The sequence below is a fragment of the Pecten maximus genome, chromosome 7, assembly GCF_902652985.1.
Source record: "Pecten maximus chromosome 7, xPecMax1.1, whole genome shotgun sequence".
NCBI classification, from domain to species: Eukaryota; Metazoa; Mollusca; class Bivalvia; order Pectinida; family Pectinidae; genus Pecten; species Pecten maximus.
The window spans coordinates 8,674,675-8,699,681 of NC_047021.1; the positions used below are offsets into that span (position 1 = coordinate 8,674,675).

The 25,007-nt window shown below is 35.4% G+C and overlaps 1 protein-coding gene across 5 annotated transcripts; it reads right to left on the reverse strand.

The window, feature by feature from the left end:
* Positions 1-1,174: 1,174 nt before the first annotated feature.
* LOC117331521 (eukaryotic translation initiation factor 4E type 3-like) lies at positions 1,175-24,525 on the reverse strand. 5 transcript variants are annotated; one of them, XM_033890267.1, is made up of 9 exons: positions 24,356-24,525; positions 21,085-21,157; positions 19,045-19,139; positions 17,968-18,028; positions 15,735-15,801; positions 12,113-12,268; positions 3,014-11,546; positions 2,254-2,798; positions 1,175-2,148 (listed from the first exon to the last, which is right to left on the reverse strand). In XM_033890267.1, the coding sequence occupies exons 1-7, from the start codon at positions 24,511-24,513 to the stop codon at positions 11,500-11,502; spliced, it is 657 nt and encodes a 218-aa protein (XP_033746158.1). In that variant the 5' UTR covers positions 24,514-24,525; the 3' UTR covers positions 1,175-2,148; positions 2,254-2,798; positions 3,014-11,499. The 5 variants fall into 5 exon arrangements, with proteins under 5 accessions (XP_033746158.1, XP_033746156.1, XP_033746155.1 ...); XM_033890265.1 differs by having other exon boundaries at positions 2,254-2,838; positions 2,979-11,546; XM_033890264.1 differs by having other exon boundaries at positions 2,944-11,546.
* Between the last annotated feature and the right edge of the window lie 482 nt (positions 24,526-25,007).

The window sequence follows — 25,007 nt, forward strand, 5'->3', positions numbered from 1 at the left end:
TCACACCAATTTAAACTCAGTTGACGATCTGAGAGGTGTGGTTTGATCCCTTCTTTGTAGCAGTTTATGTTTTCCATACTATACACCACTGCGGTGTCCATCCTGACATATGTTATAGTACTTCACACACCAGTGTCCATACAGACAGTATATATATAATACTACACACACCAGTGTACATACCGACAGTATGTTATACTACACACACCAGTGTCCCTACAGACAGTATGTTATAATACTATACACACCAGTGTCCATACAGACAGTATGTTATAATACTATACACACCAGTGTCCCTACAGACAGTATGTTATAATACTATACACACCAGTGTCCATACAGACACACACCAGTGTCCCTACAGACAGTATGTTATAATACTATACACACCAGTGTCCATACAGACAGTATGTTATAATACTACACACACCAGTGTCCATACAGACACTATGTTATAATACTACACACACCAGTGTCCCTACAGACAGTATGTAATAATACTATACACACCAGTGTCCATACAGACAGTATGTTATAATACTATACACACCAGTGTCCATACAGACAGTATGTTATAATACTACACACACCAGTGTCCCTTCAGACAGTATGTTATAATAATATACACACCAGTGTCCATACAGACAGTATGTTATAATACTATACACACCAGTGTCCATACAGACAGAATGTTATAATACTATACACACCAGTGTCCATACAGACAGAATGTTATAATACTATACACACCAGTGTCCATACAGACAGTATGTTATAATACCATACACACCAGTGTCCATACAGACAGTATGTTATAATACTATACACACCAGTGTCCATACAGACAGTATGTTATAATCTACACCATCCAGTGTCCCTACAGACAGTATGTTATAATACTATACACACCAGTGTCCATACCGACATACCGACTGTATGTTACCTAATCATTTAACTGTCATCTTCTGAAAATCCATGTTCTATAGTTCTCACAGTATTGCAGACAAATTGCATGTAAAGCCAGGTTTGTTTCCATTTTTAACTTCCATTTTTTATGTTATCTTGTTATTGGCTTTTCATAGCCAAATGTTGTACCGTCTGTCAATAGGACCTTTCTTGTGAGGTCAAGAGTACACCTCACAGTTCCAAGGAAAAAAGATAGTTTGAGGCAATGAAAACAAAATTTCAACAATTTAATCAATATATTCCACATAAGGATATTCATCTTTTACACAACAGAAATACATAAATTGTTGGGAGATACATGAACCAATTGTTTTTGTGGCATCAATAGAGTGAATCAAGTTATGTCAGAACATTGTCACCAATGGGAATCATTTATGTGAGAAGGTCGTATGATGACAAAGCAGAGCAGATGGAAATATTACCATACAAACTATTGTCCATACAAACTATACTATTGTCCATACAAACTATACTATTGTCCATACAAACTATACTATTGTCCATACAAACTCTAAGTTTTAGTACTTATACATACATGTGTAGTTGTTTCCAAGAATTTTTAATTTGATGATAGTGTTAAAATGACAATTGATTATTGAGAAATTAGTCAAGTATGAGTAAAACTATATATTTACTATTACACAAACATTTGTTATTTGGTATAGAGTATCAACATATAAGTATATATAATTACCTATAACACCTGTACATCAGAACTTTGAGTTTTCCCCATGATAAAGCTTTTCATTATTTAACAAAAAAAGAGATCCAAGAGGATCTTGTCACCCAACATTTAATTATCTTTATTGGTTCTATGTTCTTTTGTCTATGCTTTTCCCCTTCTTTCCTCCTAACAATCTGAAATCAAGGAAAACCTTCACATGAGATCTAAGAAAGATCCAAGAAGAACTTTCCAAGAAATATAGATAACAATCTAAAATTGTCAAAATCCAAGATGGATGTCTGTCAGCCATTTTCTTTTCCTGATTAGAATCAAATTTGATTGAGCACTAGGGACCAAGGGGCCTACATGTGAAGTTTAAGAAATATCCTTCCAGTTTCAAGAAATAGCGATAACAAATTTCAATTCTCAAAATACAAGATGGTCACCTGTCAGCCATTTTGTTTTTCTTAATCACACTATAAAAACAAAAATTGACACAACTAGGGACCAAGGGAAACCTACATGTGAAGTTTCAGAGATATCCATAGGAAACCTACATGTGAAGTTTCAGAGAAATCCATAGGAAACCTACATGTGAAGTTTCAGAGATATCCATAGGAAACCTACATGTGAAGTTTCAGAGATATCCATAGGAAAACTACATGTGAAGTTTCAGAGATATCCATAGGAAACCTACATGTGAAGTTCCAGAGATATCCATAGGAAACCTACATGTGAAGTTTCAGAACATTGATATCCATAGGAAAACTACATGTGAAGTTTCAGAGATATCCATAGGAAACCTACATGTGAAGTTCCAGAGATATCCATAGGAAACCTACATGTGAAGTTCCAGAGATATCCATAGGAAACCTACATGTGAAGTTTCAGAGATATCCATAGGAAACCTACATGTGAAGTTTCAGAGAAATCCATAGGAAAACTACATGTGAAGTTTCAGAACATTGATATCCATAGGAAACCTACATGTGAAGTTCCAGAGATATCCATAGGAAAACTACATGTGAAGTTTCAGAACATTGATATCCATAGGAAAACTACATGTGAAGTTCCAGAGATATCCATAGGAAACCTACATGTGAAGTTCCAGAGATATCCATAGGAAAACTACATGTGAAGTTTCAGAACATTGATATCCATAGGAAAACTACATGTGAAGTTTCAGAACATTGATATCCATAGGAAAACTACATGTGAAGTTCCAGAGATATCCATAGGAAACCTACATGTGAAGTTCCAGAGATATCCATAGGAAACCTACATGTGAAGTTCCAGAGATATCCATAGGAAACCTACATGTGAAGTTCCAGAGATATCCATAGGAAACCTACATGTGAAGTTCCAGAGATATCCATAGGAAACCTACATGTGAAGTTCCAGAGATATCCATAGGAAAACTACATGTGAAGTTCCAGAGAAATCCATAAAGTGCTTTTAAAGAAATTGTCAACTGTCAAAAGCCAAGATCAAGTATTTTTCAAGAAATACCAGTAAGGATTATTAAGATGGACAGACCATGGGCCACGAACACAGGGCAATTTAAAATGTCCACCATCTGATCATGGTGAGCGAAAAACAAAAAACAAAACAAGAACAAAATAAAAACAAAAAACAAAAAAAAAAAACAAAAAAAAAAACAAAAAACAAATGGGGAGCATGTTACAAATGCAGAAGCAATTTTCCATTATCAAAACTGCAGATAATTGTCCTCACATTTCCTTAGAAAATCAATAGTTAAATGTAACTTTAATTTGTCCCTATCGATTTCGCAAAATTACACAGCAGTGTTTTGTAATTACAATATTTTTGACAACAGTGAAAATTTATTTTTTGTTTTGCAAAAAGAATTAAGGTATTTTTTCACATAGATCAAAAACAAATTATAATTTCTTTATTTAATATTTCACCATTTTAAAAACAGCAAAAAATCAAGAACCCTTTCAAAATAACATGATGATGAAGATGGCTTTCCCCATTTTATATATACAACACAGAAACAAGGATGATTACGTGTAAAGGAGAATGTACAGTTCTAAGTAGTTTAACTTTGCGGAGAATGTATGTACAGTTCTATGTAGTTTAACTTTGAATCAATTCTAAACTAAAACCTGTAAAATATTTGATAAAACACAGTAGAATTCTACTTTGAGAAGCATGACAGTATGTAACTGCTGCATCCTAACTGTTAATTATACCTCTGATGTTCGACTAAAACTTAACAGAAATGTCAGACTAAAATTTTACAGACATTTGTTTTTATTTCATTAGAAAACATCTACACAAATATCCAATATTGTTTTTGTATTACAAAAAATCTATGTTAGCTCAATGTACAAATAATTTACTTATTTGCAATGTACTTGTTTTAATTACATGTGGTACATTACCCTAATTTCTATTTAATCGAGAGGTTTTTTTTTACATCTTAAGAGGATAAATGTTCGACTTCCTGGTTAAGGATATATGCAAACAAAAATATTCGGTTTAGCTATATTCAAATTAATTGTCAGTAATATCAAAAGTATCAATACATATAAATCACATACCTGGTATATACAGTACATAAGCCCCCCCCATTATACAGATTCACTCTTCACATAAAATAAAACTAAATATTTGTTTTTTTTACTTAATTATTTCTCAATTAATATATTGATTGTGGAACATTTCACCAAGTTGTTACACTTGATTAATCTTGACATACATATACATGTACCTGTAGATGATCACCACAGTAATAAGACGTACCTGTACCTTATCATCCCATTAATAAGACGTACCTGTACATTATCATCCCATTAATAAGACGTACCTGTACATTATCGTCCCATTAATAAGACGTACCTGTACATTATCATCCCATTAATAAGACGTACCTGTACATTATCATCCCATTAATAAGACATACCTGTACATTATATCCCATTAATAAGACGTACCTGTACATTATATCCCATTAATAAGACGTACCTGTACATTATCATCCCATTAATAAGACGTACCTGTACATTATCATCCCATTAATAAGATGTACCTGTACATTATATCCCATTAATAAGACGTACCTGTACATTATCATCCCATTAATAAGACGTACCTGTACATTATCATCCCATTAATAAGACTTACCTGTACATTATCATCCCATTAATAAGACGTACCTGTACATTATCATCGCATTAATAAGACGTACCTGTACATTATCATCCCATTAATAAGAAGTACGGGAAAGTTGATTAATTTTTGAAAATTAACACCATACAGATAGACTTAAACTTGTGTTCTATTAAACATACATGTAAACCAACATTTAGAAGCACCACCAAAACACATTAATTCTATACACATACACATATGGTATCATCAATGGATTTCTATTAAATGAACATTAAAACTTAACTACAACAATTAAAAAACATCAATACAAAATCAATTACAAGTCTTTTAAACTAACAATACTGTTTTATCAAATTTATAAAACCAATATGATATAAAAAGAGAACAAAAAATATAAAATTGTACTCCTTAAGTCTGGTTTCAACAAGACAAAAAGAGCAGAAATCCTGAAACTATAGACTTAGTTTGGCATATTGTATCTAGTGATCTCAATAATCCACAAACATATTCAACTACATACCTCTAGAATAGAGCTAGAAACAAAACTAACAAAACCCCTAACACTGGATGAAATCCTTAATACAAAACTGGAAAATTTCAATAACAAAATGTAAGCCGTCTTGACTTATAGTAGTGACCACATCATTTGGACTGTCTGGTGACCTTGTCATTTTTGGCCATTGACCTTGTCATCTTTGGCTAGTGACCTTGTCACTTTTGGCCAGTGACCTTGACATTTAAGGCCAGTATCTTGACATCTTAAGATTGGTGACCTTGTCATCTTAGACTGGTGACCTCGTCATCTCACAGAAGAAAAACAAGTGATATTTAATTGAAAATTCAAGCACATTAAAAGTAATGAAAAAATGAATTCTATTGACCTTGAGGTTATTTGGAGTTATTTCTATATTAACCTCCACCTTTATTCTGGATATTCAAACATCACCAGCCAGTCAAATATTTTTGCCAAATAGAACAAAATGAAACATGTTAGACAAATGACAAGGGCAAACTGATCCGATGTGGAGCAGAAAGCTTATGATAAATGGAAACATTGTCAATTTACTTCTTCTCTGTATCCAGAACATTCACTTAGATTGTATTACAAAATATAGCAAGACATAACTTAATTAGCTTGCATAAAAACCTTGTAAATAGCATAACATTGCAAAAATGAAAACATACATCAAGCAAGATAACAAAGTAAAAGTAAAACAATGTAGGAAACTCACAGATATACATACACAAGATGCTCAATGGGCCTGCATCATTCACCTGGTATCACATTTCAGGTAATCCAAACAAGAGGCTAGAGGGCCTGTATTGCTCACCTGGATACTTCAGTTATTATGGCAAAACACATTTTTTGGACCCAAAGGATCTTGACCTTTGACCCAATGACCTTGATCTTTGGTCATTTGACTCCTTTTTAGTTCTGACCAGCAAAATATTCATCAGCGAAAAGATGCAAAAGTTGATCTTGAGCTTTTGACATAATCACCTTGACTTTTGACCTTAATTTTGACCTTAGTGTGTATTTCTGTGAACTTAACATCTTGACCAAATTTTGCATAAATTGATCAAGAAATACAGGTACTAAAACAGCCACACAATCTGTGAATGAAAAGGCAGACCTACGGACAGACAGAGTTATTGCTATGAAAGGCATCTGTATCTCTGATATGGGGACCTTAAGTTAAGACCAAATCCAGTCATTTCCTGAAAAAATAAAAAGGCAGAAATTTTAAAGAATAAGTTGAATTTCCATGATTTGGCCCCAACCCTTAGGGATTCACCATTTATATATGAAATTGATTTAACCCAAGGATGGTACAGACTGAGTTTGAACAGAATTCTGCTATTGAAACAGAAAAAAGAATAATTGAAGAATTTGCAATATTTCCCCAGTTGGGCCCCACCCTTAAGATCATTGGGGGACCCAGCCTCATTGTATACACAAAATGGGTTCCCCTTCACTAAAGCATACTTACATGTAGGACCGAATGAGAAGACTTTTGAAGAATTTGCTATATTTTCTCTAATTGACTCCCTCCCCTCAGTCCACTGGAGGATCAACCCTATCATTTGTACAATTTTGAATCACCCCCACCTCCGCTAGGAATGCTTTCACTAACAAATCAGTGATGTCCAGTGCATTATTCTTGAGAAGTTGTTAATAGGAATTTAGCCAAATTGCCCCCTTATGGCCCTGCCCCGCCCCACCACCAGCGATGCTTATTGTCAGATTAGATTAAAAACAGTCATTGATTAACGAAAAGATGTCATTTGAAGGAATTGTTCACATACGGATGACAAAAGACAGATTGACAAACGACAGACACTAGGGTATGGCATAAGCTCACCTTGGTCCTTCGGACCAGGGAAGCTAAAAATACTGGTCATGAAAGGGTCACAGAGTAAAAGGTTAAAATCTTAAAAACGGTTAATACAAATGTATGTGATAGTCTAATCTCTGCTTACCAATAAATTGCTTACTGGTAATTTACTTACTGGTAATTTGCTTTCAAAACATATATGGATATAGATACCCAAATATAAACCTACTTACCATACCCCAAACCCTGCTTCAGCTCGTAGCTCAAACTCACAAAAACTGACACACCACAAAATGCATCTGTACATTTTTACCAAATCATGCCTTTCTTCCATGTCATATTTTGAAATTCAGAATACTTTCAAATCAAACAAACATACTCCAACACAGCTCCAAAAAGCTTACAATAAAATCAGTGATTTCACAGTTGTGCTCTGGTTACAAACATTTCAATAATAACATTTAATATTTATATCATTATAAAACACATAGCTAAACATACAATGTAATTTTTATAATATTTATCAACACTTTACACATGAGAAAATAAAACAATTCAATTTAAATTATGCTAACTGTACTTGTATTCTTAGAGTCACTCATCATTCCTAAGATACACCATCATATCAACTATCAAAAATACCATCGTAAGATTAAGAATCATTAACTTTTTTGGAGGAATAACTATTAATGCAGAAATATCTGTCATAGAAGCAAATTTGTCTTCTGTTTTGGCTACAAATAATAAACACCCTGTCCAGACTGGGGCTTGTTTTCTCAATCTTCCAAAGAGTGTGAAGCTGCCACCAGACTAAAGGGAAATAACTCTTATCAGTCAGAGCTGGTAACACAGCCAGTACTCTCTGGTTATATTGATGATTAGGTGGGGTAAAATTCTAGCAGGCAAGTTGGCATAAAACATCCATTTTTAGAGGGGACAAGGCAGAAAATATCAACACACTGGTAAATACATTATACTGGTTGGGTTATGTCTCAACCTTTTTTAAATTTGTAAGAGATATAATTTGTGTGGCAATGGACTACTTCGCTAAAATAATGGAAAATGTTTTAACCACATTTTAACCGGAATTGAAGACTGACATTGTTTTATGTTGTTCGGGCAATGAGACCTACATCTGTAGGATGGATTTTTACCCCTAAGTGAAGGAAAACTAAATGTTGATATATTTTACCCAGGATAGACTACCAAAACAATCTCACTTATCCCTTTGAGTGTGAAAGAGATATCTCCTGAAACAATTTAATTTACTCCAAAAAGAGACAGGTAACCTAAACATGACTAGATCAAAGGAGTTACTGCCCTTTATTTTGACTTGGATACTGGCTCTTTTATTACTAGGTGGTTATGAGGTATAGTTATACAGTTGTCTTTAAGTACACTTTCAGTAACTCAACCCTGCAGTACAAATCTAGCTAGTTTTATAAATACAACCAATCAAATGTCTGCCAATCATTACTGTAACCTGTATATAAAAATAATATCTACCTTTGTACTGTATTAATCTAAGTAGTCATTGTTGTACAGGTATAACTATTGTACAGGTATAACTATGTACCTGTTGATGTGATAGAGATAATGACCTAAGTATTCATTGTTGTACAGGTGTAACTATTGTATAGGTGTACCTATTGTACAGGTGTAACTATTGTACATGTGTAAATACTGTACAGGTGTAACTACTGTATAGGTGTACCTATTGTACAGGTGTAACTATTTTACAGGTGTACCTATTGTACAGGTGTAACTACTGTACAGGTGTAACTATTGTACGGGTGTGACTATTGTACAGGTGTAACTATTGTACAGGTGTAACTATTGTCCAGGTGTAACTATTTTACAGGTGTAACCATTGTACAGGTGTAAATATTGTACAGGTGTAACTATTTTACAGGTGTAACCATTGTACAGGTGTAACTATTGTACAGGTGTAACTATTGTACAGGTGTGACTATTTTACAGGTGTGACTATTGTACAGGTGTAACTATTGTACAGGTGTAACTATTGTACATGTGTAACTATTGTACAGGTGTAACTATGTACATGTTGATGTAATACAGATAATGACACCAGGGCTATATGTACCTGAACATTTCTATTTGTAATCAAATGCAGGAATGATTCTACTGAAGGCAAGGAATGCATAGATATGAAATGTACAGAATAAACACCCATGATTACCTTCCAAGCTGTATACAAGACATAACAAACACTTCACATTGGTCAATGGATATGTCTGATAATGAATGATATGGTGGGTGTAGGTTTAAATCGGGAGGGAGGGGGGGGGGGAGGTTAAATCTGTGGCGGTGGGAATTAGGTTAAAAGTGTGGGGTTGGGGGTTAGGTTAAATGTGTAAAGGTCAAGGTTACGGTTAAATGTTTAATTTTTATATATATATAAATATACATAGGATTTCTATATAAAAATAAGTTGTTTTAGTAAGACAGGTTGGCTTAAGAGAAACTTAAAAGCAGGATTTCATGATGAGTCAGAGAATGAGTTTATGGGGAGCACTTTCATATTTTCAGAGCTATCAAGTGATAAATTATTCACAATATGTAGAGAAGAAGAAAATGAAATTGAAATCGGGACACTGTTGCATGGGAACGGGATTCCACAACAAAAGTAATTGGATTTATTATTAGAAATACTGACGACAAAGACAAAAGTTATATAACAATAGAACTGTATCCGATGCAGTTTTGTATCACTGTTACGTTGCTGAAATCTGTACTGAGAAACAGCTCGGGTGGAGGAGTGTACAATCCTATGAGTCACTGAGAGATGTCTTGTTTCCTTATACTTTCACTTTAACAATGCATTACCTTTAAAACATAGTAAAGGTCTTCATTCCTTTACAACATCTGGGCGTTTTCTCTATAACCAACAGTGTCCTGATCAATCTGGTTCCACAGTCAGCGATCAAACAACAGTTGTAATACATCTAATGGATTTAACAATACTCATACAATCTTTAAAGCAAAAGGGTTTTCTCGATGTAGAAAAGTTTTCAGCTAGAATAAATTGTATTTTACAGCAAAGTATGTACTTTAACAGACTGATATACATGTAATCATATCTAATAATGTTTAATGAAAGCAAAACTTAAAATCAAAACATATGTTTATGATAAAATCTAAATGTTCATTATACTACAGCATTACAAATATCACAGATAACAAACATACTCTATATATTCCCACAAATTCATTACAACCTGTTTGAGTATAGTGTATTACAACATAAACACAGTATTCAAACAATATTAATAAGAGTCCAGTATTCAAGCTTAGACTGGAAACAACAGTAACCTATCACTCAAACCCTCTGTTTTCCAATATATGACAGTGTCTGGTGTACAGACATAATATGACTTATATTAGGATATTGTATTTTCACAGTATCACAATTCTCTACACACATTGTTTCCCACAAGGAGAATTATACAAACAAGACTAACATGACCAGGTGATAATACACTGTATAAGGATTCCTGTGATTTACATTGTATTTTTTCAATCTTACATGCTATTTCTTAATACATGTATATATGCTTTCTAATGTCTTTAACTAACCAAAGATATCCCAATTACAATATATGCTTTCTAATGTCTTTAACTAAACATAGATGTCCCAATTACAATATATGCTTTCTAATGTCTTTAACTAACCATAGATGTCCCAATTACAATATATGCTTTCTAATGTCTTTAACTAACCATAGATGTCCCAATTACAATATATGCTTTCTAATGTCTTTAACTAACCATAGATGTCCCAATTACAATATATGCTTTCTAATGTCTTTAACTAACCATAGATGTCCCAATTACAATTTCACAACAGAAATGTTTTAACCGAGGAAATTTGTATCAGGTAAAATCCTGGGGAAAACCAATCCTTTAAATCACATGGAAGTGTTCTAATCATTCTCTATGTACCAGTTAGTTACAGATTTTAAATTTACTCCAAAAGTAGGACTTTTCAATTGTTCTTAACATAATGCATTAGAATTTCTCGCATACCTTTCCATTTGTAGAACACGCAGAGGCTAGTAGACTAGTTTATTGTTATTATAAGTGTAGTGGGAACAAGATTTAGATAATTTTATATGTGTCAAAACAATTGATAAAACTGACACTTTGTATTACATAATATAAACATGGTGTCTTAAAACCTAATACATGTTATAATGATCACACACATCAGCATCCTCAATATATAACACAGGTCAGGGTAGTGGACTGGGTCCTTATATTCCAATCCCAGCCTTTTCAAAGGAAGCACCAACAGAAGACCTGCCTCTGGCTGTCACCAAATTCCAGCTTATACAAATGATGTATTCATCCATTGGGTATGCGTAACCATGGAGTTCAGGGTAGTCTTTTTTCTCCTTCAAATGCCTGGTGTGTTTGGAAAGCTACAAAGCAAGTAAATATAACCATGCATTTAAAACTCAATTAACTTCTAAAGACGCTCACCATGCATGTGTAATATGGATAGGAAAGAAAATTCCCATAATACCCAGGAAAGGGAAATTCCAAAAATAAACAGGAAAGGAAAAATTCCATAATAGCCAGGAAATTCCCATAGTAGCCAGGAAATACATAGTATCACATGATATATTCTCTCTTGCTCTTCTAATTGCCCTTGAAACATTTAGACAAACACATCATGTATTATGTCGAGAATCACAGCATTTTTTATCATTTGTGATAGCTTCAATCTCATTGTGACAACATCAACTTTGCTGTTCCCGGACAGTACTTCTATGACCTTTAACCTCCTAAGGCCCAAAGAATGCCTCAGTGTGAATCATCCCACGAAGGTAAAGGAGATTTGGGTTTCAACTTCTGGTAACACGACTGAATGTCGATACAATATTTTCATTACATGTACTGTGTATATGGTTTAGTCGGAGAATCCATGTTAAAACATATTGACTGAATAAGACAATCATCTAAACAAAAATAAATATCAACCTACCTTTGTAGAAGACAGCTGTAAAATTGACTTTGGGAAGGAGCTCCTTCACCTTGGGTATAATGGTGGACTGTTCATGGAGGTTTGACCGTTTATTCCAGATCTGTATAATGTCATCTCTCTCTCTTACACTGATACTCAGTCCTCCCACCTCGTCTCCTGTAACCAATCATACATTGGTATAATTTATAAAGTCTCTCGTCTCCTGTAACCAGACAACACTATAATATGTACAGCCCCCATCTCCTGTAACCAGACATTATAATATGTACAGCGCCCCATCTCCTGTAACCAGACAATACTATAATATGTACAGCCCCCATCTCCTGTAACCAGACATTATAATATGTACAGCGCCCCATCTCCTGTAACCAGACAATACTATAATATGTACAGCCCCCATCTCCTGTAACCAGACAACACTATAATATGTACAGCCCTCATCTCCTGTAACCAGACAAAACTATAATATGTACAGCGCCCCATTTCCTGTAACCAGACATTATAATATGTACAGCGCCCCATCTCCTGTAACCAGACAATACTATAATATGTACAGCCCCCATCTCCTGTAACCAGACAATACTATAATATGTACAGCGCCCCATCTCCTGTAACCAGACAATACTATAATATGTACAGCGCCCCATCTCCTGTAACCAGACAACACTATAATATGTACAGCCCCCATCTCCTGTAACCAGACAACACTATAATATGTACAGCCACCATCTCCTGTAACCAGACAACACTATAGTATGTACAGCGCCACATTTCCTGTAACCAGACAATACTATAATATGTACAGCCCTCATCTCCTGTAACCAGACGACACTATAATATGTACAGCGCCTCATCTCCTGTAACCAGACATTATAATATGTACAGCGCCCCATCTCCTGTAACCAGACATTATAATATGTACAGCCCCCATCTCCTGTAACCAGACGACACTATAATATGTACAGCGCCTCATCTCCTGTAACCAGACATTATAATATGTACAGCGCCCCATCTCCTGTAACCAGACATTATAATATGTACAGCCCCCATCTCCTGTAACCAGACAATACTATAATATGTACAGCCCCCATCTCCTGTAACCAGACAACATTATAATATGTACAGCGCCCCATCTCCTGTAACCAGACAATACTATAATATGTACAGCGCCCCATCTCCTGTAACCAGACAACACTATAATATGTACAGCCCCCATCTCCTGTAACTAGACAATACTATAATATGTACAGCCCCCATCTCCTGTAACCAGACAACACTATAATATGTACAGCCCTCATCTCCTGTAACCAGACATTATAATATGTACAGCCCCCATCTCCTGTAACCAAACAATACTATAATATGTACAGCCCCCATCTCCTGTAACCAGACAACTCCACAATATGTACAGCCCTCATCTCCTGTAACCAGACAATACTATAATATGTACAGCCCCCATCTCCTGTAACCAGACAATACTATAATATGTACAGCCCCCATCTCCTGTAACCAGACAACACTATAATATGTACAGCCCCCATCTCCTGTAACCAGACAACACTATAATATGTACAGCCACCCACCCCCTCTTCGATCTGTAACCTATCAGACAACAGAACTATAATATGTACAGCGCCCCCCCCTTAATCTGTAACCTATCAGACAACAGAACTATAATATGTACAGCCCCCCCACCCCACTTAATCTGTAACCTATCAGACAACAGAACTATACTATGTACAGCGCCCCCATCTCCTGTAACCAGACAACACCAAAATATGTACAGCCTCCCATATCTCCTATAACCAGACAATTCCAAAATATGTACAGCCCCCCCCCCCCCCCATCTCCTATAACCAGACAACTCCAAAATATGTACAGCCTCCCATATCTTCTGTAACCTGTGCATTCCCTCAATCTCCTGTAACCAGACATCCTTATAACCTGTGCATTCCCTCCATCTCCTGTAACCAGACATCCCTATAACCTGTGCATTACCTCCATCTCCGGTAACCAGACATCCCTATAACCTGTGCAATCCTCCATTTCCGGTAACCAGACATCCCTATAACCTGTGCATTCCCTCCATCTCCTGTAACCAGACATCCCTATAACCTGTGCATTGCCTCCATCTCCGGTAACCAGACATCCCTATAACCTGTGTATTCCCTCCATCTCCTGTAACCAGACATCCCTATAACCTGTGCATTCCCTCCATCTCCTGTAACCAGACATCCCTATAATCTGTGCATTCCCTCCATCTCCTGTAACCAGACATCCCTATAACCTGTGTATTCCCTCCATCTCCTGTAACCAGACATCCCTATAACCTGTGCATTCCCTCCATCTCCTGTAACCAGACATCCCTATAATCTGTGCATTCCCTCCATCTCCTGTAACCAGACATCCCTATAACCTGTGTATTCCCTCCATCTCCTGTAACCAGACATCCCTATAATCTGTGCATTCCCTCCATCTTCTGTAACCAGACATCCCTATAACCTGTGCATTCCCTCCATCTCCGGTAACCAATAAGACAAATCTATAATATGTAGTCCTCCATCTCCTGTACCCAGAAAACTCCACAATATGTAGTCCTCCAACCTAATATCCCTGCTCTAAAAAGTATATCACAAACTTCTTTATGGAGGTATAGAAAATGAAGCCCTGTGATACTCATTTTGTTGTTTTCCTAGAAGGTAGAATGTACAATAAAACATGTTTAATACGAACATGCTTATAGCGATTTTATGGATATTGCGAACTGATTCGGATTCCCCAGCTATTCTCCCTCTTATTTCTATGTAATTCTATAATTATATTGCGAATTTCACATAGCAAAATATTGTCTATAACGAACCAATTTAGCGGCCCCGTCGGCTGAAATTCCATGCTATTTTAACACTATAGTACGAAACCATCTTCCAAAGTCAGAAGTCATGCCCTGATGATCACGGACTGTATTACTGAGAGGCGCCCGAGGGCACATTTCAGGGTATATATTTGTACGGCTATTGAATCGATGACTTCTGAATAAAGTGAGTTGTCTTATCGATGTTTATGTCAAGTTGTTAATCCATTCTAAGATGTCTTAATATGTACATTGTACATGTATGTTTCGCAATGGCTTTATCATCAAGCGACTGAGAGTTAGTGAAAACTAGGCTTCCGGGGTAAAGGTCACCGCGACCAATTTCGTCAGTAATATTACTAAGATGACTGATGCAGATGTTGTAAAAGACGTAATGAATGTTTCGGACTGTGAAGTTGAGGAGAAAATAGAGACAGAGGAGGAACATTCTGTAATCAGTGGTGCTACGGCAAGTAATTATTTACACGAGACAAGCCATTTCTCAAAATGATACTTCAGATGTTTTTAGTACTTTGTACACACTTGCCTCACCCGAAAGTTTCGGCAGAAAGGTTATAACTGACTTAAAATAATTGCATCGCTTTTAATTTGTACTTGCATGTATTTTTATTTTGATATTTTCATACAGCGAAGTTTTTAGGAAAAAGCAATAAAATTCATAATACACGTAATACAAACTATCAATATAACAAACTGATTTAGTTAGTCCCCTGGGATTCGTTATAACCATGTTTTACTAAATTGACTTACCGTCAGCCATATTATCAGATAACTGTTCTCCAATGGCTGCTAGTAACAGTTCCTTCCATACTGTAGGCTGAAAGTTAGTTCAGATACAGAAATAAGTCAGTTATAACACATACAAATTACTTTTTGTAACATTTTGATAATTACCATACCACATTTTTTTTCTTCCAGAAGGAAAGAAACAGTAAGAAAAATCAATGGTATATATACCTCAGTTAATATAGGATACAGGTTGTCCTTATCCTTGCAGTAATTTAATCACCGTTTCACCAGTATTTGTATTCTGTTTACTTTATAAATAGGTTTCCATGTAATAGGAAATTATGATAAATTTGACAATTAAATCTCATGTGAAACGCAAACAACTAAGGAATCATATTTATCACATTATCAAGAATTTTTGTGAACAAGCATGCTGGACAAAGACAGCTGGCTTGAACTATATGACGCTGCATGCTCACAATAACATAACGTCATTATTTTATGTTGAGTAACCATGTTGTAAATGATAATTCCACCAATTTTCATGCACATTCTAAGGTAGCATTGTAGATAATGTGATGAAAAACTTTCATAAAAGCTAGGATATATCAGCCATCATGTAAGAGTTTGGCTGGCAAGCACTCGGCAAGCCTAGTGTTGACTGGCCAAACTCTTACACTCGGTGGGGCCGCGGTGGCCGAGTGGTTAAGGTGTCCCGACACTTTAACACTAGCCCTCCACCACTGGGTTGCGAGTTCGAAACCTACGTGGGGCAGTTGCCAGGTACCTACCTCGGGTTGAGATATCCTTGTCCACGGAACAGACCCATGTCACATTCTATTAATCTCAGTCAGGGCCTGACATTCTGTACAAAAAAATTATGCAAGACGATATCAGCCTCAGATTGAGATTAATAGTTCCTGGTCAAGACGATATCAGCCTCAGATTGAGATAAATAGTTCCTGGTCAAGACGATATCAGCCTCAGATTGAGATAAATAGTTCCTGGTCAAGACGATATCAGCCTCATATTGAGATAAATAGTTCCTGGTCAAGACGATATCAGCCTCATATTGAGATAAATAGTTCCTGGTCAAGACGATATCAGCCTCAGATTGAGATTAATAGTTCCTGGTCAAGACAATATCAGCCTCATATTGAGATAAATAGTTCCTGGTCAAGACGATATCAGCCTCATATTGAGATAAATGGTTCCTGGTCAAGATGATATCAGCCTCATATTGAGATAAATGGTTCTTGGTCAAGACAATATCAGCCTCATATTGAGATAAATAGTTCCTGGTCAAGATGATATCAGCCTCAGATTGAGATAAATAGTTCTTGAACACATAGGAAATACCAGTAGAAAAATATTTTTCTTCATGTACATGTCTGTATCAAAACTGCACAAAAACTGTAAAGAGCTAGTACATTTAAATTTCATTTTGAAATTCTTTGATTCACCTTAATTTCCTCCCTTGTGCGTCAAAGTCTATTAGTTTTGATACCACCTTAATAGTGACTTGATTATACAAGAAAACATGTTCTTCACTTAAACCTAGTAACAAATGTCAATCACTGCATGGTCAGGTCTACAACAGTTTAGACAACATACTGGTGAAGACAAACATGCCATGATTAACAACTAATTGGGTGTTTATAGCCCCATGAACAGCCAGGGTCAATTTGAGGCAGGGTTTCCTTGTAGTAGTTGGTGATTACCTCAATGAACAACATAAGGGAGGCCCATTGCATGTCATCCATTACAATCAGGATAAAGTGACTTGCCCAAGGACACAGCCACATAAGACCAGACCAGTCCATGTCTCAGATTGCCAAGATCTTCCCTGATCTTCACATGCGTTAAATTTATGCGGCTGTCATTCTAACAGACTAAACTGTCACTGTCCCTAATTAACGCCGTCATTCTAACACACTAAACTGTCACTGTCCCTAATTAACAACGCCGTCATTCTAACAGACTAAACTGTCACTGTACCTAATTAACAACGCCGTCATTCTAACACACTAAACTGTCACTGTCCCTAATTAACAACGCCGTCATTCTAACAGATTAAACTGTCACTGTCCCTAATTAACAACGCTGTCATTCTAACACACTAAACTGTCACTGTCCCTAATTAACAACTAAAAATGTCATTCAAATGTAGATAGTGTGTATTGAATAGCTCTAATTACCTATAGAGGTACCTTAATACTGCTCACACTGCACACCACATACAAGTGATACTTACTGAATCAAATTTATTACACTTCAGTCTCCAGTTCCCACCTTGGCAATTATTTACATCTTCCCTGAAAATATAGAACACAAGATATGTAATTATAGACATAATTTTTTGTATTTTGTAATTCACAATAAATACTACAGTGTACCCTCGACCTATCGCCACCCGAATCAACTGCCACCCTCGCATACCGCCACCTACACCCCTAAAACGGATTTCCCTTCTATATAATTCCCTTGTTAAGTTCGCCACCCTCGCATACCGCCATCCGCCACGTTCATAATAATACAAACGTCCCAAATCCCTATATATTACCCTCAACGATATCGCCATCGTGGTCCGTTTTTTCTGCAATCGAGGAACTCTTTAGTGTTCTATTTATAGAATTATTGCATTTCCTTTTTCACAGGTAACTTAGTTATACGCTTGAATGAGTTTCTTTTGTATGTATGCACTAAAAAAACTTCAGCATCATAATTACTGTTGTTGATCTGTCCTGTTTGACTACGAAGATTAAAGATTCACAAAGATATGACCATACATAATCTAGAGTAGATAACTGTGTGTGTATGTAGGACTATTGATCTGTCCTGTTTGATTATGAAGATTAAAGATTCACAAAGATATGACCATACATAATCTAGAGTAGATAACTGTGTGTGTATGTAGGACTATTGATGATCTGTCCTGTTTGATTATGAAGATTAAAAGATTTACAAAGATGTGACCATATACATAATCAAGAGTAGATAACTGTGTGTGTATGTAGGACTATTGATCTGTCCTGTTTGATTATGAAGATTAAAAGATTTACAAAGATATGACCATACATAATCAAGAGTAGATAACTGTAGGACTGTTGATATCATCACTTTACTTTGACTACGGAATATAACTGATTATATTATTGGTAAATATTAGTAAATAATGGACACTGTTAAATATTTTATCAGAAAGTTGTTGCGCTATAATCTAATATTGAACTGCTTTCATCTGTCCAACTTAAACTAATCTACTTGTCCCAATATATTTTTCTGGCTAGAATAAAATTCAGCCAGTGTGATAATTGATGAAACAACTTACCATAAGGGTCTGCGTTCATCCCGCATCAGATGGTAGGTATATCTCACATTAATCATATCCACTCCTGGGATGTTGTTATAGACAGCCCAGAATCCCTGAATATATACAGATCATATTAGATCATTTCTCATTGAACATCCTTATTTTTTACCCGGTTCTCCATGTAAATGTAAATCAAGTATTTTTAACTGATTCCCATGAAAATTGCTGGAAAATGGTAACAACCAAGTCAACAGTCAAAAATGCTGACTGTCATGGAACATCCTAACACATCAAAGCATTCAACTGATTCTGATGAAGGGTCTTTCAGATGAGATTGCCGACATCTGCTACAGGACAATTTGAGTTATGATGAGGAACTTCTGGATCCGATTTTAAATGGACTATATCTGATTATTTTTGGTTATTCAGGTAACAAAACAGTTGTTTTTTACCTTTAATCTCAGTCAAAACTCCTTTCCCTTGCTGTTGGGACCAACACCTCGGGGAACAAGTTTTGGCTGTTAACTACCCTTATAAGGCATGTAACAACTGTATGATATTATACTTGGATAAGAAAATATATAGCCTTTTCATAAACACTTATGTCAGTAACAAAATATTTAATGTGCATTTATTGTGTTTGATTAAAAACTGTATTAATGTATGCTGCAAAACAACCTACTTCATCTACCTTCACTTAATTTGCATAATTATGAACCAAAACATAGCAGATTTCAATGCAGTGAATAGAAAGCATTGTTTTCCTAACTTGCCAATACCATAAGTTATAATCATCACCATGCAATGATAATATACAATTCCTGTACTTGCCAAGTTCATCAAAAGGGGAGATTGTATATATGCAAATTTTCAAGTTAAGATCTAGAATAAGGAAATAGGTCTTGCTAAAGCAATACATGTCCCCTACCAGTCTCCCCTAAAATAGTAATAGTGACACCTTTACCTTGACCCAAAACCCCTAAAACTTCAACTTGTTTGAGATATTATGGTCCTTTATAATTATGTGAATTTTGATCAAAATCTCACTAGGAAGTACAAAGAAGTTGTTAAGAGAGATAGGTAACCTATATTTACCGGTAGGACTAAACAAGAGATTCCAAAGGGATCTTGGGCCCCACCATTGAATGATCTTTATTGGTTCTATGTATGACTGACCTTCTCTCTATTTTTCCCTATTAGCAAACTTCAATTTTCAAAATCCAAGATGGTCGCTGTCGGCCATTTTGTTTTTCTCATCAAATTTCTAAACTGAATTGGTAAAACTAGGAACCAAAGGGAACCTACTCATCATCTTCGAGAAATATCCCTCCAGTACTTACAAGAAATAGTGATAACAAACTTCAATTCTCAAAATGCAAGATAAGCTGCCTGTTGGCCATTTTGTTTTTCTGACCAAAACTCTAAATTAAATTGACACTTGAAATTTGAGAAATATCTCTCCAATACTTTTCAATAAATACTGATAACATTAATTGTTTACTGACAGACAACCGACGAATGACTGACGGACGACAGACAGATGCAGGGCGATATAGACAACCTATTTATTGGAATTTGTTCTATAAGGTCTAAAATCTGGTTATCCTTCTCAAATAGGGAAGGTTTGCAAGCAATGGATACATGAGATTCTTAAATACTATAGATGTTGTAGTACTTTGTTTATAATTGTTTGAGATAGCTATATAGGCTGTAATATTGTAGTATTTTGTATACTGTATGTAATATTGTAGTATTTTGTATACTGTATGTAATACAAATGTATTGTAGTATTTTGTATACTGTATGTAATATTGTAGTATTTTGTATACTGTATGTAATATTGTAGTATTTTGTATACTGTATGTAATATTGTAGTATTTTGTATACTGTATGTAATACAAATGTATTGTAGTATTTTGTATACTGTATGTAATATTGTAGTATTTTGTATACTGTATCATATACAGTATACAAAATACTACAATATTACATACAGTATACAAAATACTACAATATTACATACAGTATGTAATATTATAGTCTCTATAAATTATATACCTGCACTGTATTAACAGTATAGAGTTTCCTCAGTGTTGCCTCGTACTGTGCAGCTGAAGTTCCTGGGATAGACCTGTGGAGAAATTTGGAACAATTCATCATAATTTTTTAGTAACTGTAAATTGGCTACATTTATTGTTCTGAGTTCTCTATTAATCAACAAGAGGCCCACTAGCTCACCTGGATATTTCATTTATGATAGCAAATACTTTAATCTTAGTTATATTTCAAATATATTCCTACTTTTGAACTGCCTATCCCAATAATGGTTCAAACTACAGGTGGACCAAATCCTAGCTGTTAATCTTGAAAAAGAAAATGGATTTTAAAGGGTTTTTTGCTATATTTTCCCTCTTGGGCCCTCTTTCTTCTGCCCAAAGAGTTAACATCCTTCATTAATACACCATTAGATCTCATTTGTCCAATAATGTTCAAGACCACATTTCACCAAAATCCACTCAGGCATTCAGGACATGCAGGGATTTAAAGAATTTATCTTTAATTCCACTATTAGGGTCACCTCTCCTGCCCCAAATGAGCCTCACCCTCCGTTTATACAACCTTAGACCTCCTAAGCCCAATAATCTAGCTTACAGACAAAATTTCATCAAAATTCATTCAGGCATTCAAGACTATAGAAACAATTTCCATTATTTACCTCTAATTGCCCTATTGGGCCCCGCCTCTCTAGCCCCAGGGGAGCCACACTCTCTGTATATACAATGTTAAGTCTTCTTTGCCCAATAATGCTCTAGGCCAAACTTCATCAAAATCCATTCAGGCCTTCAGGACAAGTAGGGATTTAAAGGATTTACCTCATTTACCCGTATTGGGCCCGCCCCTGAGTCCCAGGGGATCCACATGTATATCATCCATTTATACAACAATGCTTCAGACCAAATTTCATCAAAATCCATTCAGACGTAGAAAACTAGGAGGGATTTAAAGGAAATGTTTACAGACACCCAAATGACGGATGACCGACGATGCGCAAGGCATAAGCTCACCGGGCCATTGGGCCAGGTGAGCTAAAAAGAATATATGTATATATACTGATGCAATAAAATAATTATATGTATCCAACTTTCTTAGTACAGTTACATCATATATATGATATACTTCACTACTCATATGTATTGCTTTAAAAACTTCCTTATTTACTAGATCTGATTATCTTTCTTACGGTCCTGATGATATGTTTCAGTTTTAAATGATAGAAAAGACAATGTTTATATGTTTGTGTTATTGTTATTAATATCAATGAATGAATTTTGAACTTTCTGTTCACATCCACTTCTTTTCACGTGACTTAATGAAAGCGTTGCCTCCAACCAATGAACCAAGGAATTAACTTTGTTTAGAATTACTTATGATGTACACAGCCTGCATGCTCAAGGTGTTTCCTTCACTTTGAACAGCCAATAGATTCAAGCTCTCTGCATGTACCTGTGCAATACACTACACAACTAACTTAGTTAATGTCATTTATCGTTTTTTGATATGTATATATCTAAAACCACTACACTAATAAAGTTTGAATAGGTAAATCACATCTGTAAATATACAAATGAATGGCTATTAATTATGCTAATTATCAATCATTTGTAAAGTCATTTCTGTTATCCACATAAATGCTAATAAATGAACTTTTAAAAATTTGCCAAAAAGACTAGAAAAGTTGAGGTGAATTGTAAACTAACATTAAAGTAAAAATTCACTGGTATTTAGTTTTATCCTGCAACAGCCACTGCATTGTCGGAATACACTGGTACCCACCACATATATTTTTGCTGTATATGGCAGTGACGGAAAACAGCTGTATTTTGGAATCTTAGCATGTGCATCAATTCGAATGACCTACTTCAAAGTGAATCAACTTTTAAAAGGCGAACATATTTCTATATTTTTGACACCATTTCACTTTAAAGTGATTATTTTTGATGATTATTTTTGATGACTGTTGCAGGATAAATAGAATACATTGTCAGTGTCTTAAAATATAATCTGTATTTTTGGCTCGGGACAGAAAGACATAAGTGGCACGCCACATTTGTCTTTCTTAACCCTCGCCAATATACAGCTTATATTTTAAGACACTGCCCATGTATTCTCTATTAATTATACATCTATGTAGTTATCATTTATCAAGTATTTTTGTCATTAAAGTGAAAAATATTGATTAATCAAAATTCGAGGTTGCCCCTTTGATTATTTTTCGAGAAAAAAACAAAGTTGTCTTGTCGGAAGAACACTAAGCCACAAACAGAAATAGAAATGTTTTAATTATTGATTTTAGTTTTGTTAATTGTGTACAGTATAATACTGTATTTCAACCCTTCAAGATCCCATCAAATCTTTGTCATTTGACAGTAATATGTAGGACACAGGATTTTATATCATTGATAACAACTACAATTTAATTTGTATGCATGCATGTATATAATACATTTGTTGTGTTACGACCCTGTGCACATTGTACATGCATACAAAAGGCGTTGATCCGCACAAAAATATAAGCATATTGTATTGTCGTATGTACTCTTATACAGGTGTAAAAGAAACGGGTAGGTGTGGCTTGTACAAAATGTCACTCGATCAGCTGATGAAGCATGCTTCTTTGGCTCTGGGGGTAGGGCCGTGGCTTATCACGCAGACGACCCGGGTACGATTCCTGTCAGGCCAATTGGCAGGAATGTGTTTTCCCATAGGTATAAGAGTTCTTTAGTCTGCCTGACTGCATTGGCAACCTGTGACAAACACCTGACAAAAGTTTCCCATCGTGTTGAACCAGTAGCATTTGAATCTTTGACTTTGTTAAAAACTATACGGTGGGTGTACCTATTCTGAGAATGAGGTGGCAGTTGCTGGATAACACTTGTACTACATGCACATTAATAACAACTTATACCACTCTATGCATGTCGTATGCGAAGAGATAGGCTTACGATCGCGCAAGTTGGGATCCACAGACACGCACCGCATGACCCCGAGTCACCATCCATAACATACAACTGTCTAGATCTTGGAACCACAATTTAGGTCAGATTCAAAGGGAGCCAAGAAATGAATTAAATACACAAATTGTCCAATTAAATATGATACAAAAATAATTTCTATTCCATTGAATTAATGCAATCGTGCCATACGTGCAACATACACGAAAATTAATTGTGTCTAAATATTCTACCTAAAGAGAAAGTAAACTTGACCGTCAAACCTTGACCAAATTTTTCAGCGATGTCAACATTGCCTACTTCAACAAACGTCATACTTATCAAGCCAGAATGTCCATGGAGTGTTCAAAGGCACGCCTGTCTGCTCTGAAGAATGGATTTCACTAATTTTTGAGCGAGGAAGCTGTGGACTGCCGGTCATTCTGGAATCAGTAGCATTTATACACCCTATCTCGGAAACACTGGAGGCCGCCATGGTAGACCATTGCTGTCTCAGGTAAGGTCATGTGATCAAAACATTATACGTCATGTTTTCATTTGTTCGGAGCATCTCGAGTATTTACGTAGGCAATCAAACTTGCTCAATCGGAAGTCCTCGTTATGTAGGCTCTTCAAATAACAAACGAAAATAAAATCCCCGACAAAGAGCAGAGACTTGTATATCAGTATATAAAATATACGTCTCTGATTAGAGGAAAAGAAATATTTAATACATTGTTTTTTGTTGGGTTTTTTTAATGAAAGCGTTAAACAATAGGATGAATAAAATAAAGAAATACATTGTTCCTTTTTTTTAATTATTGTAGAGTTTAGTAGACTATATTTCGTATAAGGTAGAAATATTATATTTTTAGTAGATTAGATGGGGTGTCCTATTTGCCCTACGTTGCCCGACTTAATTATGTTATTTAATTCTTTATTAATCGTAAACTGATACAGTTCATGGATATAAGATTTGCATACATTAAA

Excerpts from the sequence above, each read along its gene's own strand:
- LOC117331521 (XM_033890267.1), bottom strand. The coding sequence starts at position 24,513 with ATGGCGGCCTCCAGTGTTTCCGAGATAGGGTGTATAAATGCTACTGAT. Across the intron at positions 18,029-19,044 it reads GATGAACGCAGACCCTTATG|GGAAGATGTAAATAATTGCC; the intron begins GTAAGTTGTTTC and ends CTATATTTTCAG. Across the intron at positions 15,802-17,967 it reads AGTGTAATAAATTTGATTCA|CCTACAGTATGGAAGGAACT; the intron begins GTAAGTATCACT and ends ACTAACTTTCAG.